Source organism: Eulemur rufifrons, chromosome 1, assembly GCF_041146395.1.
Source record: "Eulemur rufifrons isolate Redbay chromosome 1, OSU_ERuf_1, whole genome shotgun sequence".
Lineage (NCBI taxonomy): Eukaryota > Metazoa > Chordata > Mammalia > Primates > Lemuridae > Eulemur > Eulemur rufifrons.
Window position 1 is genome coordinate 35,832,069 of NC_090983.1, and position 18,326 is coordinate 35,850,394.

The window sequence follows — 18,326 nt, forward strand, 5'->3', positions numbered from 1 at the left end:
TGCTGATCCGTGTATAATTCTCTTTTGAGTACTTCTTGGAGGGCTGGTCTTGTCTTGGTGAATTCCCTCAACCTTTGTTTATCTGAGAATGTCTTGATTTCTCCTTCGTATAGAAAACTTAGCTTAGCTGGGTACAAGATTCTAGGCTGGGCATTATTCTGTTTCAGAAGCGTGAAAATGGGGCCCCAACCTCTTCTTGCTTGTAAGGTTTCAGCTGAGAAATCTGGCGTAATTCTGATGGGTTTTCCTTTGTAAGTTACTTGTTTCTTTCTCCTTACAGCTCGGAGAAGTGACTCTTTAGTGGATATTTTGGTCAGCCTGATGACTACGTGGCGTGGTGTTTTCCTATTTGCTATGAATCTCCCAGGGGTCCTTTGAGCTTCTTGAATCTGTATGTCTAGAGTATTGGCAAGGCCTGGAAAATTTTCCTCGATTATGTCTTCAAATAGCTTGTCCAACCCTTGCTTGTTATCTTCTTCACCCTCAGGAATGCCAATAACTCTCAAGTTAGGTTTCTTCACATAATCCCACATTTCTTGAAGACTCAGATCATTTCTCTTACTTTTTCGATCTATCTCTGTGACTGACTTATTTAGTTGGAAGGAGTTATCTTCAATTTCTGAGATTCTTTCCTCTGTTTGATCTACCCTGCTCTTGAGACTTTCCACAGTGTTTTGTAGCTCTCTGAGTGAATTCTTCACTTCTAGGAGTTCAGTTTGGTTTTTCTTCAATATTTCAATTTCTTTAGTGAATTTTTCCTCCAAATCCTGTATTTTTTTTGTGTTTTCCTTGTGTTGTTTATCCATTGATTCTTGTATATTATTCAGCTTGTTTATAATCCATAATTGGAATTCTTCCTGTGACATGTTGGTGTTTTGAGTCTGGTTTGTGTCAAATGGTTGGGAGCTGGTATTTCTCTTTGGGGATGAGCTTTCCATTTGATTCTTTTTGCTCTCCGTGTTTTTTCGCTGGGCCCTTCCCTTCTAGATTTGTCGTTGGATCTTTACTTATAGGTTTAGTCTGGTTAACAGGACTCTTTGTGCTCTATTCTTAGGCTGTGAAACAGTCTAGGTATGTTGCTTCTTTTGGCAAGAGGGGGAGACTGTTGTGTATTGTTCAGAGATTTTTCTGTTTCCATTGGGGGACTGCTTCCGATGGGTCCAATCCTAGAGGATTGGAGTGATCCAGGACCGCTTTGGTGAGTTAGGACACTGTGTTGTGGTCTTTCAGAAGGCAGGCAGGGTCCACACTAATAGTAGACCGAAATTCTCTTTGTTTGTTTGTTTGTTTGTTTCCCTTTGGTTCTTCCTCTATAGGGGAGGTTTCTGACTCTATCTGCCGGCAAGATACTAGCTATGGGGAGAGGACGGTGACTTTGCTTGCTCAGCGCCCCAGTTGTTGTAGCTCCCACGGGCAAAAGTCTGTCTTGGCCCAATGTCCCCAGGGATCAGGTTCCACACTCTCGCTTCTGGAGAAGTATTCAGTGTTTACACTTGGGCGGGGATCCTATATAAGGTCCGTGGACCAGGGGAGAGGGCCGTCCAGGGAGCCTCTTGGTACCCTATTGCTCCGCAGTGACTTGGCTGTGGGCCCTAGAGTGGCAATTGCGTGCCCGCAGATCTCCGGCCCTGGGGGTGACTACTCAGGATCCGGTATGTACCAGAGCCAGGGACCTGGCCCGTTCCGAAGCTCACCGTAGGTCCCCAGTTAGAAGGCGAAAAGAGAGGAGAAAGAGAAGAGAAAAAAAAAAAAAGAAAAAAGAAAAGGAAAGAAAGAAAGGAAAGAGGAGAAAACGAAAGAGAAAAGAAAAAAAAGAAGAAAAAGAAAGAAAGAAAAAGAAAAAAAAAAAAGAAACGCAAAAAGCCAAACCAAAAAACACCAAAAACGCCAACAAAAATGAACAAAAACAAACTACATAGCACTTCACCACACCGCAAGGCAGAAAGATACACAAATCTGAAGTATATAATTCAGCGACTCAATGTTTTTTTATTTGTTTGTTTGTTTTACGCCTTAGCACAGCTCTGCCCCTTCACTTCCGCTCGGCTGGGTCCGGAGCGGCCATTAGATGTTTTTGTTTTTACGCCTTAGCACAGCTCCGCCCCTTCACGCCCGCCCAGCTGGGTCCCGGGCGGTTTCGCAGTGGATTTCAAGATGGCGTCTGCGCGCCCGCACAGCTCCGAGGGTGGTGGGGATCCAACCTCCGCGCTCAAAAAGGCGCGGCAGCCAGAGGCCCAGAGGGCAAAGGTGCCCGCCGAGGCTGTCCGCCGCCGGAAAAAAAAAGAAAAAGAAAAGAAAAGGAAAGAAAAAAAAGAAAAAACCCAAAAAAAACAAAAACAAACAAAAACACAAACAAACAAAACCCAGAAGAAATTTACCAAGAATAAAATATACAGTTCGGCGAGCCTATTCTTCTTGTTCTTTTTTTTTTTTTTTTGCCTTAGCGCAGCTCTGCCCCTTCACCCCGAGCGCGGCCCCGGCATATCCCGTACTCCTGGCGTTGGTTCAGAGACCAGCGGAGGGCGCCGGGCAGAGAGAGCCGCTCGGCACTTTATGGCTCCCGAGCGGTTTCGCCCTCGCTTTCAAGATGGCGCCTGCAGAGCTCCGGGGCTGGAGGAGACCGGCTCCTCGGCAGGCAGAGACCACCACTGCCCGGGGGCTGGCGAGCAAGGACGCGCACCAGGGGGTCACCGGCTGGAGAACCGCCGAAAAAGGCAGCACGGGCAGAAAGAGCCGCTGGGCACTTTTTGGCTCCCGAGCGGTTTTGCCTTCGCTTTCAAGATGGCGCCTGCCGAGCTCCGGGGCCGGAGGGGGCCGGCTCCCCGGCAGGCGGAGACCGCCACTGCCCAGGGGCTGGCGAGCAAGGATGCGCACCAGGGGGTCACCGGCTGGAGAACCGCCGAAAAAGGCAGCACAGGCAGAAAGAGCCGCTGGGCACTTTTTGGCTCCCGAGCCGTTTCGCTCTCGCTTTCAAGATGGCGCCTGCCGAGCTCCGGGGCTGGAGGGGACCGGCTCCCCGGCAGGCAGAGACCGCCACTGCCCAGGGGCTGGCCAGCAAGGACACGCACCGGGGGTGACTGGCTGGAGAACCGCCAAAAAAGGCAGCACCGGCAGAAAGAGCCGCTGGGCACTTTTTGGCTCCCGAGCCGTTTCGCTCTCGCTTTCAAGATGGCGCCTGCCAAGCTCCGGGGCTGGAGGGGACCGGCTCCCCGGCAGGCAGAGACCGCCACTGCCCAGGGGCTGGCCAGCAAGGACACGCACCGGGGGTGACCGGCTGGAGAACTGCCGAAAAAGGCAGCACAGGGTACAACGCTATTTGCTGTCTGGGAGTCTTTTGTGTTTTTCTGCCCTGGGGCAGATCCGTCCCTCCTCGCCAAGCGCTGTCTCAGCTGAGATCCCCCAGGTTCTAAGGTAATTTCTCAAAAAAAGCCTCCTGTCTCCAATGCGCCACGTATCCCTCAGTGATTCTGTGCTGGCCTGGGTCAGGGCTCTGTTCAATTGGGAGCGGAGGGCAAGCCGCTTTCCCGAGAGGCTGCACCCGCCCCGGCTGGGGGCCGGTGTATCCGACCCGCGCTCCGCTGGCTAGTGTCTGTCCCGCGTTCCCAATTTTCGTTCACCTCAGACCTCACTCGCTCTGTTTGTCCCACGCTGATTCTCTGTGGATTCACACCGCTGTTCCTGTGTGGGAGCGGTCTTCTAGCGTTGTGGCAGGTCCGGATCGATGCCTTCCTTCCCGGGAGCGCAGATTCAGGCCGTCACCACCACTCCGCCATCTTCAAATGTCCACTGTTCTTTTAAAGTACTAAAAATTCCCTTAAAGAGTAAAGTTGGCTCAAAGTTTTAGTCGATGACTAAAATGACTTGAGATGTTGATCTGCAGGTGAGCCCCTGGAGGTTTTAGGGCCTACACCTTATTCTGTTTTTTATTTTTATTTATTTTTATTTTTTTTGAGACAGAGTCTCACTTTGTTGCCCAGACTAGAGTGAGTGCCGTGGTGTCAGCCTAGCTCACAGCAACCTCAAACTCCTGGGCTTAAGCAATCCTTCTGCCTCAGCCTCCCGAGTAGCTGGGACTACAGGCATGCGCCACCACGCCCGGCTAATTTTTTTCTATATATATTTTAGTTGGCCAGATAATTTCTTTCTATTCTTAGTAGAGACGGGGGTCTCGCTCTTGCTCAGGCTGGTCTCGAACTCCTGACCTTGAGCGATCCACCCTCCTCGGCCTCCCAGAATGCTGGGATTACAGGCATGAGCCACCGCACCCGGCCCTTATTCTGTTTTTATTCCTAATTGTTGGCACTAGTTGGCATTCAATAAATGTTTGTGGAGTGAGTGAATGAGTGAATAAGGGAAGGATTGCTTTTATTAACAGAAGCAAGCAGGAGAGGATGTTAAGAAATACGTATTCAGATTTTGAAAGTTATATATAGAGGCAAGATTTATCCAGTGAGTTCAAATGGTCTCCTTCATTGGAAATATTTAAATTAACATAGGCATCTCTCCACAGAGAGGCAGAGAAAGGACTAAGATGGTGTAATTTATTCTTTCCAAGATGAATAAACATGATCCCTGTTCTCAAGAGGTTTACATTATAAATGTGTATGCAGAGTGACCAGTGACTGGGAAGACAGGAGCTACAAAGTGTCCTGGGAGCTCAGAGTTTGAGGACACTTAGACTGGACTTTTAGGGATGTCAGGAAGACTGGGGGGAAATGGGATGACCGTTGAGCTTAATTTTAAAAACAGAATATTAAAATATGGAAATTCTTGGCCATTGTTTTTAATTAATTAAAATACAATATATTATCTAAACACCTAAAGGTATCTATTATCTACTTACCTGTCAGGAGAAAGAATGTCCAGTAGCAGTTAAGATTATAGATTCAGGCACCACTACCTTGGTTTAAATCCCAGGTCTATTGTTTGCCAAGTGTGTGATTTTGGGCAAGTTATTAACCTCTCTGTGCCTTAATTCCCTCACCTGTCAAATGGGAATAATAAAAGTGTCTCTCTCATATAGAGTGATGTGAAGACTAAATAATCTATGTAAAATGCTTAGAACAAGGCCCAGTAGTGTTATATTGTTATTTATTAGCTTTATTTAACCATTTTAAATATAAGTGAAAAAGAAGCCTAAAAAGAAATGATAAAAGCTGTGTTAGAAAAAAATATTTTTAAGTAAATGACATGGAAAACCTTTTTTACTTTTCAGTAAAATATGTGAAAATATCACACAATTCTTTGTTCACTAATAACTGGTTATAATAGAAGTCATAAAACGCTGTGGGGAGGAAATATCTATGATTCAGTATCAAAATCCTTAAGATCCCTAGAGTGTCTTATTGCTTCATTATTTTTAATTGCTGGGATTGATTAAACAGGGATTAGAAAACATAGCGAGGCAGTTACTTGCTTTCATTTACAAATTAGAATACTTCCTCTCAATCCCATTTTTAGGATCTTTTGTGTACCTTTTGCTTTCAAAAGCACCCAAGGGATGGTACCATGCTGCTGTAATCCTTTTGAGTCTAAATGAAAATAAAATTATGAAGCCATATTTTATGATCTTCAATGTTTATTTGTGAATAAATGGCTAGATTTGCAAAATCTAGATTTTAAAAGATCCAAAATTAATGGAATATGAATGAATACCTCCTTGTGTCTGAACACAATGAAGTAAAAGTTGTAAAACATGCATTTTGCTAATGCTGTGCCTATGGTTTTTGGATTAAAGTAAATGGAACCTGTGCACTTGGTTTCTCATGCCAGTAGGGAAAATCCCTTGAAAGCTATAGTTACAGTTTTTGATGAATAAATGCCAAAGCAGTAGAGAATTATTAAATATATAACATTTAATGAGTTTTCCAAATTGCTCAATTTCAAGAACTGCTTATTATCTCATCTAAATTTATGATTATATCCATGTAATCTATACTTAGTGGCATCCAAAGGCCTACTATGGGACAAGTGGGGGAAAAGTTTAACCTAAATGATACCCACCATGGAGGAGGTGTCTAGGTTTACACAAAAGGAGGGAATTGCCTTCCTAGGGATATTGCAAGAAGCTGTTTTACACTTACTGACCCCGGATAGGCAAAATTACTCTATTCCTGCAGAGGAAATACTTTCCTGTAAGGAAGGGCAAGGAAATACACTGTCTCCCATCCGGTAGCCAGAGCTGGAAATACACAGATGAAAAGACAAAGACCAAAGAGAGAGGACAGCAACATCAGTAACAGCATTACCTATTTTCAGTTTGGAAGAAAGGAAAACCTTTGTGCCTTGGCAACGCAATTTCCAAATCAGGCAAAATCACCAAAGGTGCCAAAGAACTCATTGAGATTAGAAAAATAACATTTTTTACCCTTCTTTTTTTAACCTCTTGCAGCTAGGCAAATATTGTTGTCTTTAGGAGAGAGACTAGCGGCTGTTTCTATAGTTGTGCAGTTTGTATATAGCACAGAGGTGGAATTAAATAGGGCTAAAATCTAGCTCCAAGCTTCTTAGGTGTCGGCCTGGTGTGGGGCTCAGTCTGCATGCAGATGGCACCTTTTTCTAACCCACACAAAGTACGTCATAGAATAGCAGAGCCTTGGAAGGAATAAAATATAAAAACAAGAACATTGGTGCTATGCAAATAAATCCTTCTAATAACTTGAATGTGTTATGTTTGGTTGATTATAACCTACATATAGGTAGTTTGCCCATTGGGTTATTTTGTTTCCTCTCTCCTAATTCTCCTGTTTTAAAATTCTAATTAAAAAAAACTTCAGATTTGGGCATGTCAAAATGGCAATTTCTTGAGCTGCTATCATGTGGCTAAGTGGTGATATAAAATATATTAAAAACTTTTGGACAAAATTTTCACTAATGTATAGAGTTCAGTGGTGTTACTGGGCTTAGCAAAGTACTTCCTATTGAGGGATCTCTTTTCTTTAGAGAAGTGATGAAAACGGAAGCAAATACTGAGTCGCCTATGATGGTTTATGGCAGTTCCTGAAATTTTTGTAGCATTTTCAAGGGGAGGAAACTAGTATTTTTAATATTTATGATGGCTGTGAGTATTGAATTCTCAGACACATGATAGAAAATGTTTATTTTTGGTTGTACACGTCCCATGCCCCAATGGCATATGAAGATTGCTTATTGGGGTCTACGTACACGCTGTCCTGTGTTGGGATCGTGCATCGCCTGTGTTCTTCTAAACGTGCTTTGCTCTGCTGCTTTGCCTGCGCTGTTTCGTCCGCCAGGAGCAACCATTCTCAATCCTAGCTGCACGGTAAAATCACCTGGGCAGCTTTTAAAACTCTCTGTACCCAAGCCACAGGCCTCTGTATCCTGGATGTTGTCTGCACTTGTGTTTGCCCAACTCAACTAAAACTCCTTAAGGGCAGCGACCACACCATATCTTAGTCTTCTTTGTAACATAAATCCTGATTCACAGTGGCTATTATTTTATATGAAATACCTTGGAAAATAACCAAATGCCAAAAATTTTAGGAAACACAAGTAGCAGAAAGTAACTCCATGAACAGGGTATATTGACATTCTGATTGTCCACTCAGTAGTTTTTTAGGGAGCATTACTTTGTGCCAGACAGTAGAGACATAAAGTCAAATACGAGATGGTCCCTGTACTAAAGTTAGTTTCACTGTAGACTAGGAGAGAGATGAGTAAACCCATGATTGTATACAGTGTGATGTGTGCTATAAGAGGTTAGAGCTCCTAGGAGGAAGTACAGGAAGAAGCCTGGGGTAGGGGTGGGAGCAGAACACATTCTCTGGAAAAGTGTCCAAGAGGAGGTAACACTTGATCTGCACATTGACAGATGAATAGGAGTTGATCTGGTGCATAACAAGGGGAAGGGCTTCCGTACAAGTAGCATAAACATTGGAGCACATGGAGGCATTTCATAGTATGGGATTTCACAATCAGTTCAGGGTAGCTAAAATGAAAGGCACATGAAACAGAGTAGTGGGAGGTGATGCTTAAAACATAGGTGCAATATATACAACTATTATGTATCCATAAAAATTAAAAATAAAAAAATTATTGATACATCATTATAGAGTCATGATACATGATACATCAGTAGAGTCATCTGTCTTCCAAAAAAAAAAAAAAAAAAAAGACATAAATGCAGATCTTAACTCCAGACATGAGGGCAGGCAGACTGCAAACAGATGAACAAACAAACAGTGAGGATTTCAAATGAAGCCAAGGTCAAGTCAGGGTTTATTGGCTTATGGTGACCAAAGCCAGAAAGTTTCTGTGGTTTATTGCTGTGTGTATTGATGGAATGTGCAGAGGCCGGGCAGGGATCAGATTGTAGAGGGCCAAATAATGAAATGAGGTAGAGACAGAAAACATATATAAATAACATTTTCAATAAGTGTAGTTGTGAAGGCACAAAAAGAAATCATTCCATAGCTGGAAGGGATTGTGAGAGCAATAGAATGATTTATTTGTTGTTCTTTTTTTTTTAACAAAAGAGACCTGGACATGTTTACAAATTTATGGGAAAGAACCAGAAGAGGGGGAATTTTAAGATTTGCCTGTAAGAGCAATTAGGTACCTGGATGAAGCAGGTGTTAGAAGACAGCCTCTTGATGGACACCATTAAAATGTAAATTCCTTAGTTCACAATAGTGACTGATAATCATATTGTAAAAATACTTTACTCATGACAAGTAGTTACAGTGTTTGTTTTTCTCTTATCTTGCTTTGTAAGCTTTCCTTTACTTTTGACACCACTAGGATTCTTAAAATGTAAATCAGCTAGTCCAAGTAATATCAAAGATAGTTTCCAATCCAATTCTAATGGATTTTGGTGTTGAAGAGTTGTCAGAAATTAGATCAGTTTGAAATGAGAATAAATTGATTACCAAACAAACCCTTTAAGATATTACATTTCTGCCTATGAGAAACTGTAGTGGATTTTTGATCCAACAATCATGCTTCCTTATGCTTTAATCATAGTTTCTACAAATTCCGTAGTGTATACACACACAGACATACACACACACATATATAGTACATAGAGTCTATTTTAAGGTCAGAACTTAATGTATATGAGCAGAGACTTTTCCAGTAGAAATAATGATGCAATATTTGTATATCATTACATTTATAGGTAACATTATTAAACTTCATGATCACTTCGGAGGGAATGCAAGATCAGCTTCTGGGAATTGTGGTGGCACGAGAAAGGCCGGACCTTGAAGAAGAAAAGCAAGCCTTGATATTACAAGGAGCTGAAAACAAAAGGTTTTAAATGTCATAAAACACAGAATTATTCTTATTTGTTTCACAATCACTAGAATGAATTAAAGTACATCTTAAAGTTCTTTTTTGTTAAATTTAATAGCTACACCAAATGGGAAAATTTAAGAAGAATATGTAAGGAATTACAGTGCCTCTATGTTAATTTAGAAAATTGCATTGCTGAGTATATTTTTAAATGCAAGTTCTTAGGCACTGGGAGAACCAGAAGGCCTGCTACAAGTCCAGGCAGTGTATTTTCCACTAGTCAACAAAGTTTTAGCTCAAAAGTTTTAGTGTTCATTATGTAACTGAGGTAACCTGTTTTTACTGGAGTGTGGTATAAAGGAATGAACATGGTGCATCCACTTTCTGCTCATAACATCTACCTCATAGGTAGAAAGAGTAAAGCTGCATAAGTCACGTAAAATTTCAGGAAATAATGGAGTGATCCTTTCTGTTAACTCTGAGCTGAGATACTTGATGGCAGAGTAGATTGGCTGGTCATATTTCTCCCCAGTTACCACATAAATGATCATTAAAAAGCGAACTGGAGCAGAAAAGCCTGTCTTTGTGACATTTTGCAAGATAAGAAATTAATTATACAACATCATTGTTACGGATATTTGTCACAAAGTGATGCATTTCTTTAGGTTACAAGCTCTTTGTTTCTTATAAAAGAATGTATACGTGAAGTGATTTTAAATGATTTCTTTTTCTTCTGAGAAAATTGTGTTTTATTCCAGGCAGTTAAAAGAAATAGAAGACAAGATTTTAGAAGTGCTTTCATCTTCAGAAGGCAATATATTAGAAGATGAAACTGCTATTAAGATATTATCTTCCTCCAAGGCTTTGGCTAATGAGATTTCTCAAAAGCAGGAAGTAGCCGAAGAAACAGAGAAAAAGATCGACTCGACACGCATGGGCTATCGCCCTATTGCCATCCATTCCTCCATCCTGTTTTTTTCTATTGCTGATTTAGCCAACATTGAGCCCATGTACCAATATTCACTGACCTGGTTTATTAACCTTTTCATCCTGTCTATTGAAAATTCAGAGAAATCAGAAAATTTAGCAAAAAGGTATGTAAAGGAAATATTAATTAATACTAATAAATGCATGAAAATTAGAGAGTCATTTATGGCTTCCATTGTTGTCTCAGAATGGTGCAAGCATTGCAGCCACTTACCTAAAATGAACTTGATTAATCATTGTACCAGAGATAAATTTGAGGGTTAGAAATTGAACAGATGGGCCCAAATTCAGTCTGCCAAGAAACTGTTCACTGTGTTATAGGATTATAATGTAATTCTAAAAGAAGAAACATTTACCTTTGTTTATCATTTGCAAAGTATATTAATGAGTGGAGATATAGAAACAGTAGTTAGTATCATCAAAAGATATGACTCCTACACTCTATGAGCTTGCATTCCAAAAGTTGCAAATTCATACTTTGGTACACACATATATAAAATTTGTCAAGTAGCAGGGTAAAAAATCCCAAACCTTGTGATTATTTGTGGCAATAAAGTTTCTTTTGTGTTATTCTTATGTACATAAAATACCTAATATAAGGCATTTTACCTGTTGACTATTATAATAGGTAATGGAATTAAGACCTAACTTAAAGTAAATCTATAAGAGAATAAAATTTCATTTGATATTTTATCAGAGAAATGATTTTTAGTTTGGTATTAAAACATATTTTTTATAGAGTGTAATGTGAAATTACTTCTTGAACAAAGAAAGTAATTAATTGCAACCTTTGCTCTTTATGACTGTTTTGATCAATATGAACGTGGATACTTCCATTTCTTTACTGTTCATACCCACAAATGAAACTCAATTTAATATATATCACTCACAGGTGAGAATTATTTTTTAGAAATCCAAAATGTTAATCTCACTGAAATCTGAATTGAATGCCTTTCATTTATCATAGTAGAGGTCTAAAATTTTGAATATTCTTAGGCTGAGCAATTTTTTGTAAGATTTAATATTTTACAAGCTTGAATATGAGACTATTAATAATAAAGGAGTAAGGCCAACGCTTTTGGCTTGGCAAAAAATTTTCAGATGTCTACCAATGAGAGGGAGGAGAGTAGGTTGTTTCTCGGGAAGAAATTCATGATAGAGTTTAAAGTTCATTTTTATATTATGATATTTAAAAATGTTTGGGTTACTTCTCTATTTCTTCCAGTTCTGAAATTTTCAAGTTTAGCAAGGATTACTGAAATAAAGAAAACAAAATTTTAAGTGATCTTGCTTAGAAAAGTTCCCAGCTGTTTGCGTTACAAATTAGTTACTGAAGCACACCTGTGTGGTTTTCTCCCTAGATTCTGAGTTCTGGTGAAGTAAGGATTTTTTAAAGGAAATATACACAGCACTTACTATGTGCTAATCACATTATAGCCACACAGTAAATGATGCTCTGTTTTTCGCTGCAGGTCTTAAAGTTTACCTCGGTTAGAACAATAGCCGCTACAATGTTATTCTCTTAACTAGTTTAAAATCAAGATGTTTGCTAGAGTCTAGAGAAGAAAATTGCTTTGGTCTGCCACGTAAAGACATTTTTCGTATAAGATTTAAAAATTAGAACAATTCTGTGCTTTAAAAATAATTATTGGTCCTTTATTTTCTCTTATTATATCAAGAACTTATCCAAGATATGAAATCTGTTTATTACTGTGCTATAGTCCCTTAAGATTTAAAGAAAATTACATCCCTTTTATGCAGATGTTAATAAAAAACAAAATGTGGCTTCTCTTTCTAGTTAAAGCCTTTTAATTTAGAAACAATGAAAATCATATGTATGACTACAGTAATCCTAAAAGTATAGTTTCTGGAACCAAAGAGTAGATAGAGAAAATAGATTTTAAAACCTTTATTGAAAATATTAATATACATAGAGAAATGTGCAGAAACCAGAAGTATTTGCCCAATGAAGTTTCATAAGTGAGAAACACCCAGCTCAACACACAGAACATTATCAACAGCCCCACAATCTCCCTGGTGTCCCATTCTAATGACTGACCCCCTCCCCCAAAGTAACCATTGTCGGGACCTTCAACATCATAGATTGGTTTTGACAGTTTTAGAACTTTATATAATTGGAATCACACAGTGTATGCTCTTCTGTCTGGCATCTTGCACTTAACATTACATTTGTGAAATTCATGCGTATTGTTTTGTGTAGTGTACTGTTTTGTTTACTTTCCTTGTTAGTTTTCCATTGTGTGACTACTGTTAGGGAAGTATAATTAAAAACTAAATCTTCTCCCATCCCAGAAATTCTCTCCACAAAGACAGTAGAGAAAAAAAAAACAGTTTTATTATTGAATCAGCATTAAATCAGAATGTGATGCACATCACAGGCAATCCACTAAGAGATTGCAAAGACAGAATCTCACCCCCTTAATTATCCAAGCAGATACAACCCATTACATGTCACTTTGTTTATCCTAACTTTACCCGACAATTGAGGTGACCATCTGTGTTAGCAAATTGGCTTTATCCTGAGGAAAACCAAACTTTTCATGTCTATATGACAGGAGGTAGTTCTGCAAATTGGAGCAAGGAGCCCTCTGAAGCTAGGCTCCTACCCTTCCACAGAAGCCCAGAGATAGGTGTGCCAGCTCCCTTGATGTTTACATTTCAAAGAAAGGGCTCCCAGGTCTTTGAGAAAGACATTACTGGGTTTTAAAACTGACAAAGCTCTGACTAGTTTTCTGAAGAGTTCATATACATTTCAAAGAGAGGAGAAAGTACTTATAATTTTAGATTTTCTAAATTAAATGCTCTAAAGGAGTGAAGGGGAATCTCTCTCCTTATTTTCAACATGGAGAATAAAGCCTCTTATTTTTATTTGTCGTAACACTATACCACAAAGTTTTTATCCATTCTACCGTTGAGAACATTTAGGTAACTTCCAGCTTGGGGTTATTAGGAATTTTTGCTGCCTCATTTCTGTACATGGTTTTTGGTGCAGATATGCACACATCTCTGGTAGGTATATGGCCAGGAATGGAATTGATGATCACAGGGCAAACATGTGTTCCCTTTTAGTAGATGCTGCCAAATAGTATCCCAAAGCAACTACACCAAGAGAGGAGCCTGTTTAATCCCCTTTTTAAAGTAAAATAAGAATTTTCAATTAAGAAGATAGCTCCCAAATCAGAAATTAAAGAAAGATTACTCGAGTTCTCAGAGAAATGATTTGTTTATCTGCCAATCACTGATAAACATCAAATAATGGGTGGACTTTAGCCAGTTATTAGACTATAGCTATACCAAAATCATAGAAAACATGTGACTGTTAACACTATCCTACCAAATTGTTTTAGACCCTTAATATTGGTCTAGAATTTTCTCTCATTTCCTTTACATAGGAATATAAATGTATTTTATACTTGTTTGTCTTCTGATGGTTATTATCCATAATTATTATTTAAGTATGGCACCAAGAATATATTAGTTATGACTACTGTGGTATATACTGTGAAATTGCCATAACTTGGATCATCTGTTATTTATAAAATTGTTAATGTCTTAGAATTTATGTAGCAGAATAAATTAATAACTGTAGCAAAAAATACAGAAACAAACATCTAAGTAGGATATAGTTTTGTTATAGGGATCAAATTGAAATCTATCAAGATCATTTCCCCATGTTATTAAATCCTCTTTAATTATTAAATCCTACATAATTTTTAGTAGTTGTAAAATGTACCATTTTATGAATGTACTATCATTTTTTTAATTATAAGATTTATAAATAGTCTTTAACTTTTTTTTTTTTTTTTTTTTGAGACAGAGTCTCACTCTGTTGCCCAGGCTAGAGTGAGTGCCGTGGCGTCAGCCTAGCTCACAGCAACCTCAAACTCCTGAGCTCAAGCGATCCTCCTGTCTCAGCCTCCCGAGTAGCTGGGACTACAGGCATGCGCCACCATGCCCGGCTAATTTTTTATATATATATTTTTAGCTGTCCATATAATTTCTTTCTATTTTTAGTAGAGATGGGGTCTCGCACTTGCTCAGGCTGGTCTCGAACTTCTGAGCTCAAACGATCCGCCCACCTCGGCCTCCCAGAGTGCTAGGATTACAGGCGTGAGCCACCGCGCCCGGCCCAGTCTTTAACTTTTATATTATAAATAATGCTGCAGTAAATATAAATGTCCACATCATTGATTATTTTCTTAGACTAGAATCCCAAATAAGGACAAAGGTGTTCACTTTTTTCAGACTCCTGATATAAATTCCTTTCCTGGAAGGTTTTTCAAATGCACAACTCCGTAGGAGGAACATAAGTAATCTTATATCACTGTATCACTCATCACCATTGAGAATGATAATTTTAATCTTCTTTTTCACTTTAATATGTTATTAAAATATCATATTTTAATCTGCATTTTCACTAGTGAGATTGAACTTGAACTTCTAATATGATTGGCTCATAATTTTCCCTTCAATCTTTCTATCTACCAGAGGAAATTTGCCTTGAAGTACAGAACATTTTATTTCATTCTATAAAGACCAAATCTGAGTCACCCTGTAGTAACTGTACTGTACTGCTACAGGTGAGACCAATTAAATGCATGAAACGAAGGCCACTTTTAATGTAACAATGATGGCGGGAATAGTATGTTTATTTTAAATCTTCTAAGAATTCAACTATATTTCAGCAACTATTATCAAGGCATTCTCTACCAAAACCTTTTTCAGAGTTCTCAAGTAAACAAATTTGTTGTAATTCTCCTTATGGGAATGCTAGTGGGATATAAAATAATTTAGAAAATAGGCAGGTAAGGAAAAATGAAAAAAAAAATAGAGCTAGGATAATTGACAGCTTAGGATAGGATATCACTCTAGAAATTGCCAAAATTGGGTCAGACAGGTAGATTTTTTTTTTCTAGACACATTATGAAACACCAATATAATTTTGCCTAATCATAATCAAACTATAATGATTTTTCCTTCAGATAAATTGATTTGTTTAGAAAGTTCGGGTCATTAATCCATGTCATTCAATAGCTCTCTACAAATGTTTTCAGGCAACTGCTCATTTCTATTATAAATATTAAACCTATGTAATAAAAATATTTAAAAAAATTTTATTTCAATGATAATTTATTTCCTTATGTAAAAATTAAGTGAAAATAATGTGTTATATTGATGTTAAGAATTATTATGGACACAGATCACATGTTAGCTCTTACTAGAAAGTTGTTAGTTGGAAATATTGTGATTATTACTATTTCCATGTTTTGTCTCTATAGCAAATAAAAATGCAGTTTATCAAATTTTGTGATTTCTCCAGCTTTTATGGATCTATGAGCAGAGTAGCACAATACTAAACAATATTAATTTGATAAAGAAGCTATTAATTTTAGTCTGCTCATTTAATACATAATATAAAACATTTGGAAGTATTTATACAGAGGTAAAATTTTACCCCCAGAAATGCTTTGTAGTTTAAAATAGTCTATAAGCCTTTTAATCTAATAAATTAATATACCATGCACTTTTTTCCAAAAGGAAGATTAAGTTTTTTAAAAAATCATTCGACAGTAAAATGCAATTCTACTGAAGTGTTTCTACATTGTGTAGTTCTCAAATTAGTGCACCCAGTTAATGAAGATCCTTGATTGTTTTGAGGCTAATTGACCAGAAAAGAAAGTTTATTAGGAGAACATACATCTGAATGGTTTGTAATGGGTTTTCTTAAGAGCATTTTCTTTAAAGTATAATACATTCTGATGTATTTACTTTTTTTTGTTGTTGACCCTTAGGCTTCAAATTCTCAAGGACCACTTTACTTATTCACTCTATGTTAATGTCTGTCGGTCACTGTTTGAAAAGGATAAGCTGCTCTTTTCCTTTTGTCTAACTGTAAATCTACTGCTACATGAGCGTGCGGTCAGTACTGTTTTTGTTTGTAAGGAAAAAAGTCATAACATCAACACTGATTCATTAATTTACTAATTTGTATGGGAATACATTTAAAAGGTTATAAACAATTAAAAAATAATACTAATTATTATTAAAGGCAAGACATTATGAGACCGAATTTCAGAAGCAAAATATAGATTAAGCACAGAGTTCATTATGTTACTATTACTTAAACTTTTATATGTTTTACTTTAAAATAAATCTGTTTATTAGAATCTCATACAAGTATGCATATAAATTTATTAAATATTGGTATTGATATATACTAAATATGGATATCTTTACACCAAGTATAAACTGTAATGTTTTTAAAAACTTATGTAAACATGTTAGTCAAATCTCACCATTTGGTCTTAATATCTTACATAAATTTTTGCTATCTTTTAAATCTATTCATTTAAAATATAGAAAACACTTTAGAAACAAAAAAGTGTTCTCTCAGGTCACTATTTTATACACACGTGTATGAGATTTACTGATTTCATATGGTAAAGTGTTGGTTGAATTCTGAAAAAGTATAGGCTTTATTTTTGTATTTTTTGCCAAAGTCTTAAAGCAGTAACTCATTATACCTTATGGAATATAATTGAAAACATGGCAGATTGATGGCTTTCTGCCTTTTACAATTTCTAAAGCCAATAGGACTCTAAGCAGTCATTTTGGAAAACCTGTTAAATAGAATATATTCAGTTAGACTAGTAATTCTGGAGGAAAATTATCAAAAAGTAGCTATTTAAAATGGAACTATTTTGAAAACTGGTTATAATGGGTACGTTGCTTTCTTATGAATAAATGCTGAGCATATCAGTAGCTATAGAATTTCATAGAGACCATATATGAAACTTGCAAATCCACAATCAACTCTTTTTAAATGGTTGTAAACTAGTTTATGATGAAATCATTTCTGACTCTTGATGCTGCCTTGTTTTCCAAAGATTAAGAAAAGTGAATGGAGATTTCTGCTAACTGGTGGCATTGGACTGGATAATCCTCATACCAACCCTTGTACATGGCTTCCTCAAAAATCTTGGGATGAAATATGTCGATTAGATGATTTGCCTGCCTTCAAAACCATTCGCAAGGAGTTTATGCACTTAAAGGATGGATGGAAAAGAGTTTATGATAGTTTGGTATGTTTTAACTCTTACTTATTCCAAAGTTTTTAAATGGAGGAAATAATATTAAATAACTTATCTTTGATATCTTTGCATAAAAGCAAGATTTAAATGAGCTTTAAACAACTGCTCAGATGTTAAAATGCAAGCTTTGATTTATGTTATCCTAAGTCACTGGTTCTATTTGAACTTCTATTCAAACTCCTTGAAATCTATTAAGATGCAAAAAAAGCTGCATGATCCTTAAAAATATTCTTGTTGAATTTCCGTGCCAGCTTTTTATTCATTGTCAATTTAGATTTGGTAATCCTAATAGTAGATGAGTTAAAATTTTACAAAAGAGCTGTTGTTTTTATTTTTCGAATGTAGGAATCAAGCTAATAAATATTTTTGTCATTTGAGGAAAGGAAAAAACTGGTACAATAGTTTGGAAACAATTTTCATGAGACATTGTCTTGCTAACTAGATACTATTGTAATTGACACATAACATAATACTCACAGTTTCCCTTCTGGGATATGTAGCAATTGCTTTTTTCCCTCAATTTTTCTTTAGTGCAAGGGCTAATATATTTCCAATTCCCAGAATTGGAATTTTTTTCTATTCCTTCATTTCTACTGTCTTGATGTTTTGCTTTCTATGGGTTTAATATGCAAGAGCTCTGTTTGGAGAAGGTTAGAGGAGGAGAGAAAAAAATGAGCATTTTTTATTTGGTTAACATATTTTATTAGGTTACCTACTTGTATTATATGTGTTAGTGAGATTGTGTCTTCACAGGAATTCAAATATTTGGAAGAGATCTCTTTGGATTTCTCCTTGTTAGTAATAAAAATGTTCCTAGAGACAAATATGTTTTAGTGAGTACTTCATTCTAATTTAAAATCAAAATTTTATTCACTACGATTGATGCAGCAGAGATTTCTGATTTGGGATACCACGTAACTTTCCCTGAAGTTTCAAAGGTATATGTAGCCCCTTTTCTTTCAAGGTTTACCCTCC

At 37.5% G+C, this 18,326-nt stretch overlaps 1 protein-coding gene across 1 annotated transcript in view; it reads left to right on the forward strand.

The window, feature by feature from the left end:
- Positions 1 to 18,326, forward strand: part of DNAH7 (dynein axonemal heavy chain 7) — a 238,249-nt gene that overhangs the window by 175,532 nt on the left and 44,391 nt on the right. The window contains exons 49-52 of the mRNA XM_069469091.1: positions 9,137 to 9,270; positions 10,011 to 10,346; positions 16,053 to 16,179; positions 17,148 to 17,342. Of these exons, the coding sequence (XP_069325192.1) occupies positions 9,137 to 9,270; positions 10,011 to 10,346; positions 16,053 to 16,179; positions 17,148 to 17,342 (792 nt within the window). The remainder of the gene's footprint in view (positions 1 to 9,136; positions 9,271 to 10,010; positions 10,347 to 16,052; positions 16,180 to 17,147; positions 17,343 to 18,326) is intronic.